The sequence below is a fragment of the Ambystoma mexicanum genome, chromosome 11 (assembly GCF_040938575.1).
Source record: "Ambystoma mexicanum isolate Mex_15411 chromosome 11, UKY_AmexF1_1, whole genome shotgun sequence".
Taxonomy (NCBI): Eukaryota; Metazoa; Chordata; class Amphibia; order Caudata; family Ambystomatidae; genus Ambystoma; species Ambystoma mexicanum.
The window spans coordinates 1,465,611,774-1,465,631,902 of NC_090934.1; the positions used below are offsets into that span (position 1 = coordinate 1,465,611,774).

A 20,129-nucleotide genomic window follows, 5' to 3' on the forward strand; every position below is an offset into this window, starting at 1 on the left:
GGCGTGGATTATTGATTATTAGTGGGTGTGGGTTATTGACTATAAGCGATATTCATTTCTGCTGTGGGTTATTGACTGTAAGCGATATTCATTTCTGCTGTGGATTATTGACTATTAGCGGTATGGATTTCTTGTGTAGGTTATAGACGATTGGTGGGTGTGGGTTATTGACTATAAGCGATATTCATTTCTGGTGTGGATTATTGACTATAAGCGATATTCATTTCTGGTGTGGGTCATTGACTATTGATGGGAGTAGGTTATTGACTATAAACAATGCGAAACGTGGAAACCAACAAGCCCTCGCAGTACAATGAAAGAGGGAAGCCGCAGACGTAGCCATCTGGTCAAAAGCACTGAGTTCCTAATCCATGGGCAATGTACCCACGCTAAAGTCTGGTAGACCTCCATTCTCAGTACACATTCATTCCAGAAACACTTAAAGGTTGTCAACAATATACCATGGTCTAATTGAGCGGGCTAATAGGCCATGTATTTGCATAGTCTTCCCCTGACCCTTGAGTAAACTTCACATCTGCAAAGATTACTCAATCCCTCAGTTGGGCTTCCAATATTTTGAAATAGTGCTTTTTGCTAAACAATTTGCCCAGAACTCACAAAGAGGCTGGTAACATGTATTTTCTTCAAACCAGTTAGCTGTAGGACCTTACTACACTGTAGGGTCAGATAGGATTACCGGGCCACGCGCGTGGCTTACTCTTTAGAATCTATAATTGTACTCCAGGATTTCGGGCTCTGTTTGTCAACCTACCGAATAGTAAAATGGAGTCATGTTTGCAGGGCATCATCTAGTGGTGTACTAAACTTTCCTTCCACTAAGTTTTCCTCTGAATTCTCTCTGAAAGAAAAGATAATCCGCTCCGGCGGAATAGATTCTTGCTATCCAACTCCAGCCCAATACTTTGTCTGCTAGTTTGAGGGCAAGGTAACCACTAAGAGAGGCCGATATAGAGGGCAGATTGAAGTCGAGAGAGGACTTAAACGTTGCCCGCCTTTCTCGTTGAATATATGGCTAATATGTGTGTGTCTTGGAGAGAAGGAATGGCGAGGATGAGAGAGAGGTGAGCAGAGTTTGTTCGGACGAGAAATGCCTGTGGAGAAACTCGAACAATTTACGACACGTGGTGGAGACCGGTAGGGTTGAGGTAGTCAGTGACATATCAGGCAGAGTGATATGTCCCCGGTTAAGATGCCTCTCAGAGGCACTTCATGTTGGACAAGCTCTCCAGTTCCCCGCCTCAGGCTGGGCTGCTCCCAAAGGTGGCAGGACCCTGACTGATTTGCGTATGGCTGGCGTAATTCTGCAATGGGGCAGAAGTTTGCCCAGAGCAATGTCAGTGATGGTAATTAATTCATAACCTTCCAGCATGCTATTGTGAGGGTAGAGAGTAAAGGCTGAGGGACAGAAAAGGTCATATCTCCTTGCGTCCCCTGCTGTGTGGGAAAGAGGTGGGGTAACTGGATGTGGATTGAGATTTTCTGGAATTAAGGTACTTCCCAGCATGCAAGTGGCTTCTCAGAGCCTGTAGAGTGTCTGCGTGTTAAGTCACTTGCCAGGCTCTGCTACTGGTAATTCCCCCTCCTCCACCCCTATCGGCCTATCTGACAGAGTCCTCTCCCCCCTTTGGCATAGGGGGGGACAGTTTGGAGCAGGAATACGCTCACCCCACATGTACCTTCAAATTGTGTCAGGCATGAATGGGCCAACCTCATCCATGTTTTTGTGTGTGAGCTGCAGCGAAGTAACCCATTTTCCAACTGAGCTATCGTGCAACGTGTTTATTGCAACACGGGACTTTGCAATGGTGAAGCCTGCCACTTTGGGGAGCACTGGTTTTGCGTAGGCAGCACCCTTCTGTACATGGCTTCCCTGATGTGTTGCTAATCAATGCTGTTCTGTCATGCGTGCCACTCATGCGTATGACATGTCGATTAAAACGAAGGATCAGGAAATAAGGGTTCAACATATTTAAAATAGTTATTTAATGTGCTTTTCAGGTTTGGAACACGATTGAGGGAGTCATGAGCTGCTCGGCCGCGTATTCCGCGAATAGGTGACATATTAAATACGCTCTTACTTACGCCCCGCGCATCCGCAAGGACTTTGCATGAAAGCAATTTGCGGGCAATGAACTCGAAGTGGATTTCACTGGTTATTGAGTTGGGGTGCCCAGCCCTTGTGGTGTCTGCTTTGGGGCAACACGCCACGTTCGTCTTTGTGTGCTAGATAAGATCTGAAAAGGAGTGCACAAAAGGGTGCATTAAATAATTAAGCGCCAGTGCTTTTCGGATCTCCTCCAGGGAGCGTGCAGCCTGATACCAGAGGACAAGGGGGTGCAGCCTGTGGCTCCCATAATTCCCACCATTGGTTATTCTAACAAGGGCTGATGGGAGTTGTAGTCCAAAACATCTGGCAGGCCACAGATTGCAGAACCGGGCCACAGGAAGCGAGTAGCCACCAGTTTGGTTGCGCGATGCACCGTGCTAATAATGGTCAGGGAAAAGGTGCATTTCTCGCACTATTCGTGACTTTGATGACCCGGCTCGCCAAACTACTCCATTTTGAAATCCAGTTCGGTCTTTTAGGACTCCTTATGGATACAAGCTACATATGATGAAATATTGCACTGGTGATTATTCGGGGGTGTGTCAGTCATTCTGTACTAGGACTGGGTTTCACTATCTCATGGGGGACAAGTGCAGCTCGGCTGGCACCAGCCGCGTGCAATTTCTTTATGAATGATTCATATTTTCAGCAATCCAGGCGCCAGAACAAGCAGGTTGTATTAAACACCACAAAACATGTTAAACAAAAAAAAACTACAGGACTAGGACGAGTATGCTCGTCACTTTTGCATAGACTTGCATAATAGCCTGGCACTTAAGGGGTTAATAAAACTGTTGCACTTTCTGCTATTGTTCCAAAACATAAATGTGTAGGTACATTCCAACCACCCCTGAAAAGACATAGGATGAGAATGAGAACCATTTTGTCGGATTTCAATATCTTGTATATATATATGGCAGGGATGCAGTCTTTTTTTGTTGTTGTTGTAAGTTTTAATAGGCCTAATACTGCTTCAAGTAAGTATGCTTGTTTTGTTTTTACAAAGGTCGTTTTTTTGTCTTAGAAATAGCCAGACCATGTGTTTGATGCTTGCAGAATCTGCTCCTGGATTTGAAGCTGGTATTGAGTGCCCACTTGGTGTTTTGGGCTCTGATAAGGTCCTGTTTCTCTTCCCTTGAAGGCAGGCGAAGGAGATCGTGCTGCGGTTCGAAGGGCGGCTGACGAGGACGCGAGGCTACCAAGCAGCGGGCGCCGAGGTGGGTCTCTTCTGCTTTATCTCCGGGGTGGACTGGGAACCAAAAGAGGCCCTGGAAATAATGTTGAAAGTGGCACCATAGTAGACATTTTCAGCAAGCCCAGCCTCTTTTCCTAGGAGAAAATTTGAAAATAATATAGGTTACCATATAAAAGAGGCACAGGGTGCAGAGGCCTGCCAGGAAATCTCCAGAGTTCTCTATAAGCCATTCCACCCCTACCCAGAGTGCACAGGCATGTGGGGAAATCTCTAGAGTTCCCTATAGGCCAGTCCAGTCGTTCCCAGGCTGCAGAAGCCTACCAGGAAATCTCCAGAGTTCCCTATAGCCCAGTCCACCCCTGCCCAGGGTACAGAGGCCTACTGGAAAATCTCCAGAGTTCCCTATAGGCCGGTTCACCCCTTTCCAGGGTGCAGAGGCCTACCGAGAAATCTCCAGAGTTCCCTATAGGCCGGTCCACCCCTGCCCAGGGTGCAGAGGCCTACTGGCAGATCTCCAGAGTTCCCCATAAGCCAGTCCAGCCATGCTTTCCATAACAGATGTGATTGCGTGTAACATCTGTAACTTGGAGGCCTTCAGCCACAGGAAAGGGATCTTCCGCCAGCCAGGCCAGCTGCGGAGAAACCCAGCTGCTTCGTTATTGGGTTATCAATGCGAGAGCATCTTATCCGATTTCTGCTGCTGATTAAATGCTTGAAGCAGTGGCCACTGGAATTGATGTTTTTTAGGGGGGCTGAGTCTTCATGGTCGCACGCGATGAGTATGGCGTGACCAGCTTCCCGTGCGGGGGGACAGCCTCAGACATGCGCACCGCACACTCTGCTAATCAGGCATGTGCACCGCACACACTGCAATCAGACATGTGCACCGCACACTCTGCAAGAAGACCATTTGCCAGAAGGACAATGCAAACCAGCTCCATGATCAAGCAGGCCGGGTATCAGAAGGGGGAGGGGGCGGGGCTTGAAATCATGATGTAGAAATGCAAAACTTAAAGCAGTGCTCAGAGTTCTCAAGCACTATAGGAGGACAAGGGGCGGCTCCAGCCGCAGCCCTGGTTTAGATACCATAGTGTCCATCTTCCGCTGCCGCGCTGCACAAATAGGGTTGAATGGTGTAGGCAGAGCTAGTCCGAGGCATGGGCAGTCTGTGCGGTGGCCCAGGGTACAGCTGTCAGAAGCCGTCAGAGGGGGCCACGCTGGCACCAGTGCCTGCCTCAACTATCCCGAGTATATTTTTTTAAGGGGGGACTGTGAGGCTACCATGTACTAAGCTCGTGCAAGGCTACAGTGTTGCCTCCTAGCCCCCTGTGGACCAACATCATGACCAAGGGATCCTGTGCAACCACTTTGAGTCGGCCGCCCACTTCTCGCAAGAGGCAATAGGCTGGATTCAGTCCTTCCTCAGTAACAGAACAATGCGCGTCTTCTCACCGCTAGCAGCGGCTGACCCTACGCCCATACCCTGCGGCGTGCCTCAGGGCTCTTGCGTTTCACCCACCCTGTACAACATCTTTACGAATCCCCTTTTCGATGATCTCGATGGTCTGGGTATCACCTACACGAACTACGCTGAGTATACCCAGATCCTCATCCCGTTGACGGGGGATTATGACAAGGATTTGGCCTTTGTAAACAGAGTGTACCTCATCATACAGGCATGGATGGCCTCACATGGACTATGCTGAATGATGATAAAACAGAACTCATCATTCTTGGTACTACAGCTAATATTAACAAACTTGGCCAAAATTACTCATCATTTGAAACTGACAATAACATTATTGCTGTGGCCAAGGAGGTAAAAATCTCTAGGCTTTCACCTAGACTCCACATTATCATTCACAAAACAGGTAAACGCAATGGCTTCCGCCACAGCCTATACCTGTAAACTCATCCGAGCAGCCAAACTATTCCTAACTCCTAATAACTTTATTACGCTGGCTAGAGCTGTGATCCTATCTAAGATAGATTATTGTGATGCCCTTTATGTAGGCAGCAACAAATACATCATAAATAAGATTAAAATCTTACAAAATAATGCTCTAAGAGCAGCCCTAAGTCTCCCAACGAGATTTACTAGACAGTCATCCCACCACCCTTCTAGAAGGGCCAATGCCAACTTACTAGCAGTCCCAAGATTCAAACGGACGTTGACTGGAGGGAGCAGCTTCCCTGACAAAGCAGCATTACATTGGAACTCACTACCGCCCTCCTAAGAGAAAACCTCCCCTATCTTCAATTCAGGACAAATTTCATCCAATGGATTAAGGACCATGATAACTAATATTCTGGTATCCCTCTTGCCCTGCTAATCCGACATAATTTAAACCCGCTACTGTGAATTCCTGTATGTTTTTATGCACAATGTACTACTGTAATTACTCTATCTATATATAAATTGTCCTGAATAACCTGTCATTGGCGCTCGCTACTTATGTTGTCACTGTGTCCCTAACTGCAACCCTATGGGGCGTTATCCAATATGTTCCATGTAACCTAATTTATACAATCCTCTTGTTACACCTGCGCCTTGCTACCCTTGGGTTATGTGCGCATTACAAATAATAAAAACAAACAAACAAACAAACACCCACTCCCAGCAGCCTATCATACCCTGCAGGCCCCTTAATGACTGCTTATCACTCTCTTTCCTCAAGCAGCGCATTGAAAGTGGGGGTGATTTACAAGTGATGGCCCACTTAAGAGACCATTGTTTTGGAGGCGATGTTTGTAACATTTCTGTGTTAAGAAATGTAAAGAGGCATTTTCATTCGGAACGCGCACACAAAGCACCATTTAGCTGCCGAAATCTAGACTCTCCGCCTGGCCAATTACAATATTTTAAATTAGCTACATTATTTTCAGATGTTAATCTTTAATGCACCAACAAGTGTTCATTTTTGGTAGAATGTGATGTTTTCATCACATCATATATGAACACTGCATTTGTCAAAAACCTCAACACAAACAGTTAACCTTTTCATACATTACATCTTATAAGTCCTGAAAATAAAAAGGCTTTTTGTTTGCCTTTTGCTGAATTGCATTATGGTATTTGTAGTCTCCCAGTCAAGATGGGGGAATAATGCCACAATTGTACACTTATTGCTTAATATATTTCTGTCAGGATTTATATATTTGAGCGGGTACCTCACTATGGTATGTGTACTTTTCAAGTCATCTTCATAAAGCAGAGTTTTGCTGAAAGCCAGAAATGGGGTTGAGGAAAGGAAATGGTGAGAGGACAAGTGAGTCCTGAATATCTGCCCAGGATGTGGCAAGAGAGGTTTCAATCCTGCACACTGGTGCAGTTATTTTCCACAGATATTAGCCATGTGCTGCTATTCAGGGCACAAGTAAAGGACACATGTGGGTGGACAGTGTAACATTTTTCAGAGGCCGGACGCAAACCCTTGGGTGTTTTTGAGGTCGGCAAGCTTGCTCAAGCATTTGGCTACCAGGATGTCACCCATGTTGTCATGTTTCCAGTGCGGACACATACAATGATCATCATGCACACACTCGTGTGGGGATTTTGTTTTCCAGGGAATATTTCAATACATATTGCTGGGTTTAAAAGGTGTGCACCTTTTATGCTTTGCCAGCGTATTTATTGGACATTTTTATCTCTCAAGTTATTTTTCTGTTGTTGATTACTTTTTTGAAAGGCCAATGCTCTTTGTCTGGTACACTTTCTTCGCAAGGGAAAGGTCAATTGAACAACATGAGTATCTTTCACTTTAAGATGTGTTCACTTACTGTGCATATATTTTTGGGTGGCAGCTTTTGATTTTCGCTATGGGGGCACCAATTCACACGCTTAGTGAAGCGAGGGAGCCGTACTCACCCCCATGTCAAAACACCACATTTTACAGCACATGTTGCTGCGGGAATCGGAAAGAAGACACATGATTTACAGGAAAGTCTCACTGTATAACATCTCAGCAACAGTCTCCCAACCTGCTCAGATGCCTTTGCAACTTTATGCTATAGGATCCCCTGTTATTCTGCACCCGGCAGATAGTTTTAGCCTGCCCCCCTCCAATCAAGGCTCAGGAAGTACATTAATGACACTACCTTCTCATTTTGTAGTGAGCAGCACATGATAAACTTAGTTATTATTTGCTATTATTTAATTTTACAATCAAAATAATCCTTATCTGTAGCTTCTGAAATAAAAGCATATTGATAATTTGGACAATATTGATCTTGTATTTATTTATTTTTACATTTGTAAAGCGCACTAAGCCCATAGACCTGTAGGTACTGGTAGTGCCCGAATACGCGCACAATAAAAATAAACACAACCGTGAAACTTCTGCAAAAATAGCCGCTCGTTTCAGTTTGCAAAACACAATAACCATATTTCTACAATGCCTTCCACAGATGGTGTTTTCAAACCAAAGTTTCAAAAAGATCTTTGCACACAGTATTGCTACCTGGGAAGAAATGTGTTCAAGTTCCTGAATTGCAGACTGCTCTCAAATCCCAGCTTCATCACTTAACGAAAGTGTGTGCTCCTGGACAAATCCTTTTATCACACTATGCCTTATCGGCCAAAATAAGAAGTTTGTACGAGGTATTCAGCTGAGTGCTACAAAAAAAAAAAGCCCCACTCCTGCTATTGCCACACACGTAAATAATATTGACAACTCCTATACTGGATGTCAGTGTATTTGTCTACTGCCTTACGTGTGGCATTTCTAAGTTCACTTCCCATGATACCTTTGTGTACTAAAGATTAATTCTGTGATATCACTGATGTCACTATTTATGCAAATTAGGGGGGCCACACATCTCTGGGTGAAGGCATTCTGTTTGCAGTGATACTGGGTTAGGCAACCATCGAAACGTCATGAGAGAGGAACAGAACTGACGTCAACAAGGAACACAGTATTTTAAATATCTACATTCTGCTGGTAGTGCTAGTACTCCCAGTGAGTAACATGGACACCCCCGGTATCTCCTCTTTGCAAACCCCAACCCAATGTAAGCACTGGTGGATGGTGGCCACAAGGGCATAATGTAAGAATATACTTTCCCTATCTGCTGATGTCCCACTGTGAGCTGTTTGATGGTCATTATAGCCTTTATTTAGAGGACCAGGGAATGCGCCGCTTCTGATAGGCTTAGGCTCAACCTCCTGGCCACAGGCAGCTCAGAACACGCGGCCCGCAGGGGCCTGAACTTGAAGGCTTCTAAGGAGCCACGTCATAAAGTCAGGGGGTTGGTTGTAGGCAGAGCTTAACGGTAACCAGCCAGGATGTGATGAGTGGGAATAGTTCAGACTGGTAATGATGTGCTCAGTAAGCTCTCTGGAAGTACATTGAGATTGTGGAAACTGGGCATATAACCGGGTTGGCAAACTGGGCGCGAACTGTAGTTGTCTGATTAACAATAAAATGGGAGGATCAAAGTGTGAATATGCAGCGACTCTACAAACATGGTACGACAAGTTAATTTAAACTGGTATTGTTAGTGCACTGGGATTTTGTAGGCTGGACGTATGATGGACTTGTGTAACAACTCCGATAATTGTTTAAGCTAATTCAGAGAATAACATGAGCTTGCTCGTATAGAATACTTTTTCAAACTAGGATTCTAAGGGATTGGGGAATTTGAGTAATTGTAACATGGAAGTATATTGATGTGTGTTATGGGATGCTGAGGACAATGAGAACATGACACAAGTGTGGAACAATTCCTAAGCCAGGATTTGGTAAACTTGGGGCATACCCTGGTACTATAAGCAGGGCAACTGGTACAGTGCCAACTGGCAGTGCACTGGAATGATGACACAGAGAGGACACATGGTTGTAAAAGGTTGAATTACGTTGGGGTCGGCAACCTCTAAATACCCTTGGATTGTGCTAACTGGAAGTGTACTGGAATCATACAACTGGAATGCACTGGGATGTCTTAAACTGTGACTATTCTGTAATCTCACACTAAGGTTAGAGGGGGGGGGTTGCTAAACTTAGTCTACATTCAGATTGGCTAACTAAGGGGATACTGGCTTTACTGGGATTGCCAAACTAAGGGGATACTGGCTTTACTGGGATTGCCAAAATAAGGGGATACTGGCTTTACTGGGATTGCCAAACTAAGGGGATACTGGCTTTACTGGGATTGCCAAACTAAGGGGATACTGGCTTTACTGGGATTCCCAAACTAAGGGGATACTTGCTTTATTGGGATTGTCAAACTAAGGGGATACTGGCTTTACTGGGATTCCCAAACTAAGGGGATACTGGCTTTACTGGGATTGCCAAACTAAGGGGATACTGGCTTTACTGGGATTGCCAAACTAAGGGGATACTGGCTTTACTGGGATTCCCAAACTAAGGGGATACTGGCTTTACTGGGATTGCCAAACTAAGGGGATACTGGCTTTACTGGGATTGCCAAACTAAGGGGATACTGACTTTACTGGGATTCCCAAACGAAGGGGATACTGGCTTTACTGGGATTGCCAAACGAAGGGGATACTGGCTTTACTGGGATTGCCAAACTAAGGGGATACTGGCTTTACTGGGATTGCCAAACTAAGGGGATACTGGCTTTACGGGGATTGCCAAACTAAGGGGATACTGGCTTTACTGGGATTGCCAAACTAAGGAGATACTGGCTTTACGGGGATTGCCAAACTAAGGGGAAACTGGCTTTACTGGGATTGCCAAACTAAGGGGATACTGGCTTTACTGGGATTGCCAAACTAAGGAGATACTGGCTTTACTGGAATTGCCAAACTAAGGGGAAACTGGCCTTACTGAGATTGTCATAGCAAGGGGATACTGGCTTTACTGGGATTGTCAAATTCGGGATATGTTGGGGCTGTCCAAGTTGGGAATATACTTGGGTTGCATAAACTGGGAACATAGTCGGATGCTCCAGGATGACACTGGCACGGTGCAACCATGCACATCAAACTGGGAGTATTCTCGGGTTGTCAAACTGGGAGAAAAGTGGGATTTTGACACTGGGCGTGTACTAGGGTTGTAAAAAGTGTATTAAATTAAGACTGACAGCCTCAGAATCAACTGGGATTGTGAAAATGCAATGCATTGGTTTTGTTTAAACTCTGAGTATCCCATCTTAAACTATGACTATGCTGGGCTTGTCAAACTGGTAGTGTTGATGAAATGACGCCCTCATCATCTTCACAAGGACATGGGAGGGATATCACTAGGTCTTCAGGGCCAGGGCCGTTATCAACATAGCCCAAGGACACGTTTCCCAGATCATTTGGAAAGAAAACAGAAATAAGGACTACATTTCCCAGAACCCCTCTCTCTCACACAGGGGGAAAGCGCAGAGCGGACACAGAAAGTAAAGGTAGGAAGTCTATAGCGAAACCCTAACGAGCCCACAGAAGCACCTCCCCCACTCTGAAGAGAAAACATATGGGAAACGAGACACACAAGCAGGACTCCTTCCCCACACCACAGGGAGACTTGGTATGCAGTCATTGCATCTAAAACAAAGCATCGACACACCATACCATTGAAAAAAAGCATAAAAAAACAATGAATGCATTTTGTTCAATGATTAAGGGTTTAGTTTAGAAAAATGTGTTTTAAACCATTAAAAAGTGGAGTTGGGAGGGGGAGCCCCCCCCCTAAAAGCTAAAAAAATGTTTTAAAAATGCTTTCGATGTTTTTTTTTAGATGCTTTGGTGTCAATGGTATGGCTTGTCGGTGCTTTGACTGTCGATGCAATCACTAGGAGCTGGAGACTTGAGGAAAGGGCACTCCTGTTTCCCCACAGCTACAGCACACGCAGAAAGAGAGTCTCCTCTCCTCTAGCCGACACCTCCTTTGACACCAGTAGGGGAAATACCGCAGAAAATGTTTTTTCCAAACTCTCAAAAACACAAAAGTCTCAAACACGAACCTGCTGTGGAGAGAAGGCACGGCAGTTCTTTGAAGTACAAGCGATTGCTTTGAAATGTTTCACGCCAATCATTGTCAGAGCGTACACGCACCAGACATCAGAGCGAACCCTGCAAATTTCAACCACGACCGTGCAAACGTTTTCTAAAAACAATTAAGAGACCTTATGAAACAAGGCTGTAAGGCAGCATAAAAATACTTTAGGGCTGCTTGCCTGGCGACATCTTAAACACATTCATTTGGAAACAAAGTCCGTTTAAAAATGATAAGGACCGGCAACCGCGGCTGCCTTCTCTACTGGGAATTGGTGTTTCAGATAAACCAAGTTCATTTCATTGTTTAAGAGAATAACATGTTACGCCCTGGTGAAGTTCTATCAAGTGAAACACGTGTTGGCACCATGGCACAATTGATCATTTTTCTGGCATAGTGCAAAGTAGGTGTATAGACAATATGGCAGAATTCATATATATTATTTCTCACCCAAAGTCTACAACTATTGTATACGATTAATACTTGGATACAACTGAAGACAGAGATCTGCCCCCAGCTCGTTTCTTTGAAAAGCGACTGACCCTGAGGGAGTTTGAGGTGGAGGAGCGAAGAGCTCGAGAGGGGAGGTTTTTGCGGAGGGAGAGCTGAAGGGTAATTTGGGCCCCGGCCCCAGAAAGCCACTTAATGTACCACGAGCCTTAGGTCATGTACTTGGTGTACTGCATTCATTATGTTTATTGATTTCTATGTAATCATTTGATAACAGTACATTAAAACCTTTGAGCGTTCGTGTTTTTAAAGTTTACCATTGCGAGGCAGCCGTCCCTAATCTACAGTAACGTCTGAGAATGCGCATTGCAATGTTCCCTGTGGCTGCTGCTTCTCCCCTCCCCCACTGTATGGCTTTAGCATTTCCAGGTAAGAATCTTGGCACGGAAGAGGAGCGGCCAATGAGATCAGGCTCCCCCCTCGCCCCACCATGGCTCCAGCATGTAACTCTCAAACACTTATCCCAGGAGATAAGGGGAGCCTGCTGACCCCTGCCATCATTTCAGCCCCTGGCATGGGCAGGCCAGAGGCTGAAATGAGAGGAGGGTTTCCACTCCCTTACGCAAGGGCTCCTGTTGGCCACACGAGAAGGGAGCAGGGCAGTCCCTCCCCCCTACCTTCGTGTCAGCTGCAGACCACCTCCTCGCCCAAGAAGCTGGCAGGCACTGGGTGGTGGCCCTCTTCCCTCATGTGGCTGCTCCTGCTGTGCAGTGTGGACGTGCTATCAGTTACACTCAGTGCTGCAGGCAGCGGGAAGCAGCATTTGCTGGGGGCAGCAGGACACACTGACGCCCTCTGAGACTCACAGCACAAGCTCCACTGGCAAGACAGTGAGCCTGTCCTTTAACTATTATGAAAGTCTACGCAAAAAGTACGAGCATACTCGTCCTTGGCACTCAAGGGATTGTTTTAATAGCTTTAGTATCTGTTCCAGTGGGCTCCATTGCAGGACATTGACACATGATTTCGTTACAGGTCATTGCATTCAGCTCAGCTACTATAACCTGGGGGTTGGTCCATTATCCCACGATAATGCATTCTGGATTGTTCACTAATGCCCCTATGCAGCCATCAATTGCTTCTCCAGGTCGGTTGCCTGGTCAAAATCTAATGTTCAGCTTTTCAAGACATAGCGCCTCAAGTACATCAAGCCACCTAAATGGAACAGGATCTATAAGCATTCTCAGCGCTCTGACAATGGCAGTGCCTCATAACCACCAATATACGTGAGCTCAGTGAACACAGCCCATAATTCAATCCACAATCATTGTCTAATATTCCATTTGCTACGAGGAAAGCATGGCTGTTGCTATTCGATATGGACATTCTACAGTGTTGATTAGTAATGGGGTGCGTGGATCACACACATGGAATGAGCTAGGGCGAGTGAATCCAAGTTCTGAAAGCCCAGGGATGGAGATTGGGTTTTTATCAGCACCCGTCCAGGCTCTGTGGGCGCCCTGGTATAATTTATGGACCCGCAGTGCGACGCGCGCAACTCGGTGGGTTCCCCCCCCCCCCACGATAAACATTGCTTTCAGATTAAAATATCAACTCCCTCCAAGCCCCTACTGCAATTTATGGCCCTGATTAATTCTTTGTGTAATTAAACTACTTCAGTGATGCAATAAAAATGCGAGATGGTCCCATAAAATGCACGGACGTTCACTACACGAATTGACGATGTATTCATTAATTAAAACAGTTGCCTGCTGCACCTTTCGATTTTAGAAAATGAAAACGTTGTCTTTCCACTTCCTGAAATCAGTATATGGCCTGCCATAAAGTTCGTCCTTGATTGGGCAATTTCTAAATATTTTTGATAGCTTTTATGTTTGTATAGATTTCCTCGCCTTCTGTGCAATTAACATGTGGGTTATTATTTGTGCCCCTTTGTCGGATATTCTATGAATGTTTAGCTCATGAGCGCCGTCACAGGAGAAGACAAGCCACATGTACAATGGTCTGATCCTGACCCCAAAGGAGCAGTATAGTCCCATATGCGAAATCATGTCTCTTCTGTAAGAGGGGAAAAGCCCCATACACATTTCCCATTCACCAGTAAGTTGTAACTTTCGACTCCAGGCAAAGGGAGCAAGGGGCGCATATCTGTACCCCTACCTGTTCCCACAAAGCAAGACTCAGAAGAGCTCACTAAATGCAATCCAGGGGGTGATTGCAGAAGAACGTTTTGACAAGTTAACACTCATTGAATGTAGACCTGCCTATCCATGTAATAATACTTATCATGTTTGCTTCACCCTATAGTGCTGTGCATCAAGAGTAAAGCAAGTATGACAAGTGGTATTACATGGATAGACTGGCCTACAATGAATGTTGGCCAGCATAGCCACGTAATATGATATGATATGATATGATATGGCTATAACGTGCCTATACACAAGTGTGTCAATACAACTTCTTTTTGCTTTCCCCTTGAGTGCTGTGCATCAAGGGTAAAGCAAACATGATATATGTTATCACATAGCTAAACTGACTGAAATGAATGCAGACCACAAACGGGATAGGCTACACACGAAGGCATTGTTCACAAAGGTACACCGCCTGTTTCTCAGATATCTCAAGACTCAATGGGAGCAATCGATGAGGGTCTGGCTGAGGCCAAGGCCACACATTCAATGCACAAGTAGAAAGGATCATGGGATCATCCACAAGACCATCAATGCTCAACCAGTTCAAATTACAATTCTACAATTATTAGTCAGTAATACAAATATTCAAAGATTGTAAGCAGTAATGGGTCGAAACTGTACTAAAAGTCATGAAAAACGACTATTATGTTCAAGTGAATCTGAAAAACCACAATTATGGTTAACATATTTAAATTCATCCAAGTAAGTGAAATTTAGAAATCACTTATCTGTTGTGCTATACATTTGGTAATGAGTTCTAATAACAAATGGATACAGAGTTTTAGCCTTGTCAATTAACGGGTTTCGGCCCTCAAACCTTCATCAGAAGTGTGGCAAGCTACAACCCAAAGAAATTTTGAAATTATACATTAAAGTCAATCATTACAGTTTAAAACATTTCAATTCACAAACCTTAATTCTACTCCCCAAATAAATCAATTAGTTAATCATAACAGTACCTGTCGCTATGTCTGAATTAATAACAGAGACCCGCTCAATATAGCTGGAAGACAAGATAATGGATCTGTGTGAATAAGACACCTTCAATCATTATCTAAACAATCTCATCCATTAGAAAGACAACAAAAAAAAATAATATGTGCTAAGTGTATGGGATCCATAGCGTAAGATTCATGAAACAAAATTACTACCAAAAGATAGGGCATCATTACTCATCCGGTTAACGTTAGCACGGTCCAGCACGTAAAGATAAAAGACTTAATCCCTTATCCTCTCACCTGCTCAGAATCTAATCAGCGTCCATCCTCCGTCTCCATAGATTCAAACGCATTCTATATTGTGGCATACACATCACGACTTATCAACAGTCCCGAAAATAACGTTCTTCTGTTTTTGTGTTGTCTATCGTCATTTCGTTCGCCTAATTCCTCACGTTCCATATCATATAAGGAATTTATGGTCTCCACTTTTTAAAACTAGACTGCTACTTTCAAGTTATACTTAATCCAAGCATGGGGTTCAAATACAGTGAATGAATTCATTTGCCAGATGGAAAGAAAATGAACACTTGTAAAAACCGGTTGAAATTGAGCTGACATCAATGCCCTTAATATGCCAATCTCACATGGACATTGGACAGTTAAGACAGGAATAGTTTGTGTACTTATTGTGGATTGTATATATAGGTCATACATCAAATAACACACCTGTTTCTAGATCCTCTTACATGGGATATAGGCCACATATCTCTATCCACAATTTCTAGTCAGGTAATATTTAAGCATGTACACCTACATGCATATATCTACATTTACATAGAGCATGTTCATAAACATATAGATGAACAACTCACAGAGAAGATGACATAATGTATTCCAACATTCTCTATGTTCTACTGGTAGTAGTCTGTCATGTACATAGCTTGTTTGTCCCATTAGTATGGCCTCAATACACTTAGAATAGTGTGGAATGGTTGTGTCTTTAACAGAAATGGATGAAACTCATTGTGATCATTGAGCCCTTTAGGAATGATCGTATCCAAATAGTCAATCCAAAAGGCTTCACGTCAATCCAAAAGGCTTCACGTAGTGACAGTAATTTGTCAAAGTGACCACCCTGTTGACGTTTATAGACTATTCCAGTATGCAGAATTGCAGCTGCACAGTGGTGTGGTTGTTCTCTATGTAGTGTCTCACTAGAGGGGAGTTCAGATTTTTCAAAAGAATGCACGAGTGATGCTCATTCCTTTGCACTTTGGCCTCGTGGCCAGTCTTGTCTACATACAATTCAGCACAGGGGCATTTAATGCCATGAATCACTCCCTGGGAGTCACAAGTTGCAAAGTGTCATAGTTGTATCTTTTGACCTATACATGATGATGTATGTAGGGACCATTGATGATCGAATTACAATTCATACAGTTCAGGCACGGAAAAGCACCCTTCTTCTTCGGGAAAATAACTGTTGACCCTCCAGATCATTGCGCAGTGAATTGTCCATTCATTGATGAATGTATAGCACAACAGTCATGATATGTGATTTTTAGACTTCAACTTCTGTATGTAAGATTATGTCACTTACTTGGATGAATTTAAATATCTCTCTCGCTCTCTCTCTACATATATATATATAATAACCTTGTTGGCGAATGGTGGATTTATTTTGAAGACTATTTTGACATCCTGACCGCTTTGAGTGCCGTCCTTATTGGAAAAGTGGAATCTTCTTTTCCTTTTGTCTTGAATATATATATATATATATATATATATTACACGGCCCACGGTAGTGGCCGTGTAGTTATGGTTAAGTTGCTAATCCCATAGGAAGAGCACTTTTTGGGCGGCTTACAACTTCGCTCTCCCTGGATCCCTGGACGAATATATATATATATATATATATATATATATATATATATATATATATGTATATATATATATGTATATATATATATATATATATGTTCTTGAAGTAGGGCGGTGAAGCCTTTCTTGAGTGCAGTTGCACTCCCTTCTGCTGCTGTGATAATGCCGATCCGCGGCTTCAATTGCCGCTTGTAAAACTTTGGAATTTCGGAAAAAGAAACCGCTTCTGCACAATTGCGTAGAAAAGTATCAAAGATTTTATTCAAGAATAGCGGTTTAAAAACCAAAAAAGAATATATATATATATAAAGCAGAACATCAGTTAGTTTATTTCTGATACAATGCCACACTGTGTTCCACCAATCAGCACCAAAATGTGCATAGTTACCTGTCAAGACGCACCGGACATTAATGGCTACTGACATTTGGACACTCCACCCCTTTCCACGGATTTCAGCCCCTTGACACATGAGAAGACCCTTGAAATCAGCAAAACATCCAAACATCCATGTGGTCGTAGAAGGGCCAGACAAAGCTCATTTTAAGCGTCTGGGATTGAGGAAGAAAACTGAGAGGAAAACCACGTTTCAAGGTTGTAGGACACACAGTTTCTAAGATATTTGTTCTGCAATTCCCTACAAGGAACTGCGCTGCACCAGGGTGTGGCGACAGGTGGGGAGAGCGCACAGAAAATCCCAGTATGCTGCAGCATGACAACTCTTGCCTCCCCCCACCAAAATTGCTTCTTAGTATGTCAGCCAACCACACACACGCTCAGTGCAGCTAACTTCAGAGAGCAAAGCACATCAAGTGATAAGCGACTCGGGACAGTGACCTTCAGGATCATTTATTTTGAATCATTGATGAGAGTTTCATCATGTCTGTCTGCAGAACCCGTGCAGAGTACGAGTACTTTTTTGCTAGTGTTAACCATACTTTTGGTTTAACAGATTCACTTGAACAAACTCGTTTTTCACGCTTTTGAGTACTGTTTTGACCCATATCGGCTTACAATCGCTCAATATTTTCATGACTGACTATTAATGGTAGAATTATAATTTGAATTGGTTGAGCATCAATGGTCTTGTGGCACTCCATGAGCCTTTTTACTTGTAAACCGAATGTAGACTGGTCTAGTAATGTAATAACACTTATCATGTTTGCTTTACCCTTGATGCACAGTACTCAAGGGTAAAAGAAACATTATAAGTGTTATAATGTGGCTAGACTGTCGTACATTAAATGTACGCCTGTCTACCCACATAATAACACTTATCATGTTTGCTTTACCATTGGTCCACAGTTGACTATGTATCTGTGCATCAAGGGTAAAGCAAAAACGGGTTGTCATGCCTTCAGCAGCCACCACCCATGCATTTAGCAGCCCAGGGTGGCTGCTAAATTTAGGGGTGTGGCTGGCACACACACACACACACACACACTTGCATACAACAGTTTCACCCATGCGTTCACATCACATTCAAACAACTCCTTGCATGCCTGCATAAATAAAAACAAAAACACCAACATGCACACACATATATATATTACACGCCCCACGGTAGTGGCCGTGTAGTTATGGTTAAGTTGCTAAACCCATAGGAAGAGCACTTTTTGGGCGGGTTATTACTTTGCTCCCCCTGGACGAATCTTCATACTTTGCAAAAAAAATGTTTGGTGAGGTTTGGTCAATGGGGGGGAGGGACCCAACATTTATTTTTTTCTCATAGACATAATGGGAAAAAATGTCTGTCGCGCCTAGAGCCCAAACTGCTGTACGGATTTTCACCAAATTTCCAGCAGGAGCGTCGGCTTCTTCCCAAAAGTGTGCTTTTCTTAATTTGGTGTAAATCCGTCCAGTAGTTTTTTTTTTAAATGAACAAAACATAAGGCAAGAAAATTTGTGATATCTATGACACACAACAAGTTGTTTGATTGGCTGGGATGAGGCGTGAGGAGCGTCAAATTGTTTTGATGCGCCCTCCATATTGGACGTGCGGACATGCAGTGGAAGTGAGCATAAATCCAATTTTGGTGGAGTATGTTGGTGTGTATGAGTGCTTGGAGAGGGTTGGGTAGTAAGAGATGGGTCAAATGTTGTATTTGTTTAGGTGGGAGAAGGCCGTGATGTGTTTGCGATGTCCGCAGTCACTGTGGCTGTCCGCCGACATACTAACACTCGGACATACTAACAATGGACGCACTACTGGCTATTTTACTTTAGTATGATGTTGGATTTGGGTCGTTAGAAGAGCATTTGATGAAGAGGGTATGTATTGAAGAGTTTGTACGTTGGTTGTAATACTTTTTTAGAATGTTAATTGAAGTGGATAGTTTTGAGGTGGATGTATTATGTTTTTGGGTTGTGGTCATTTGGTAGGTGTTTGTTTCTATGGGTGTGTTATGCTGCGGTGGTTGTGGCCAGGGCCTAGAGTCTTGGGTGCATGGCCGAAGGCCGAATGCCTAGAATTTTGGGAGACTCGTGGATACATTGGTTGGAGGTGCATGCAGATCGCTGCAGAGTGGCCGTACATCTTGGATTCCCTCATGTGGAAGTGCACTGGCATGGAGTGCGTGAAATGAAGTGGGTGGATTTGGTACCTCTTTGTGCTCTTATTATTATTATTCATTGTGGAGGGAACAGCTTAGGACATGTTTCTGGAATCTCTTTGCAATTTGCAATGAAAGATGGAAATGAAAAAGTTATGGACATGTATCCAAACTCCAGAGTAATGTTTTCCCTAAAAAAAGGTTTTAGTTTACCTAATACAGAAAGTTTATAAATATATACAATAAATGTAGTGTACTCACTAGTTTCATGCTAATTTTTGCTGTTATTGCTGCGTAGGTGCCCTGATGATTTTAGCTGTGCAATTTCTGTGAGGAAATTCTGTTGGAGGCTTATGTATTGTGTGTTTTGGTATATTCCACCATGTTGCTTATGCTATGTAATTGGACTGTTAGTGTTTTACATACACAGTTTCACTTCTTATATATTATTGAATGTCATTTATTTATGTGCTGCTTTTTGAACATGTTTAGTGTTTTATTTGCATGATATAACAATGTAAGATACCCCCTGAGTTTTTGGATAGTGTTGATGTTATCCAAGTCCGTACACGAATAGCTGCATGGTCCGTGGATATCAGACGCACTAGCGCAGGTGGGGGGGTTCAGTATGTACTATGTTATATGTATATAAACTAAGGGCATCCTAGTAAACATTTATCAAATTTACATTATCTATATATGTAGATTCAGTAAAAAAAACAATATATTTGTGATGTCATCCTTGATGTCCTGGGTGTTAGTCTTAGCAGTGGACGGTGGTGGCGCGAGTTATGGTTGCTTAGCTTACCATAATTGGCGAATTTC

General features: G+C 43.6%; 1 protein-coding gene across 1 annotated transcript in view; it reads left to right on the plus strand.

Moving 5' to 3' along the window:
- Positions 1 to 20,129, plus strand: part of TMC3 (transmembrane channel like 3) — a 244,009-nt gene that overhangs the window by 8,540 nt on the left and 215,340 nt on the right. The window contains exon 3 of the mRNA XM_069625138.1: positions 3,270 to 3,345. Within this exon, the coding sequence (XP_069481239.1) occupies positions 3,270 to 3,345 (76 nt within the window). The remainder of the gene's footprint in view (positions 1 to 3,269; positions 3,346 to 20,129) is intronic.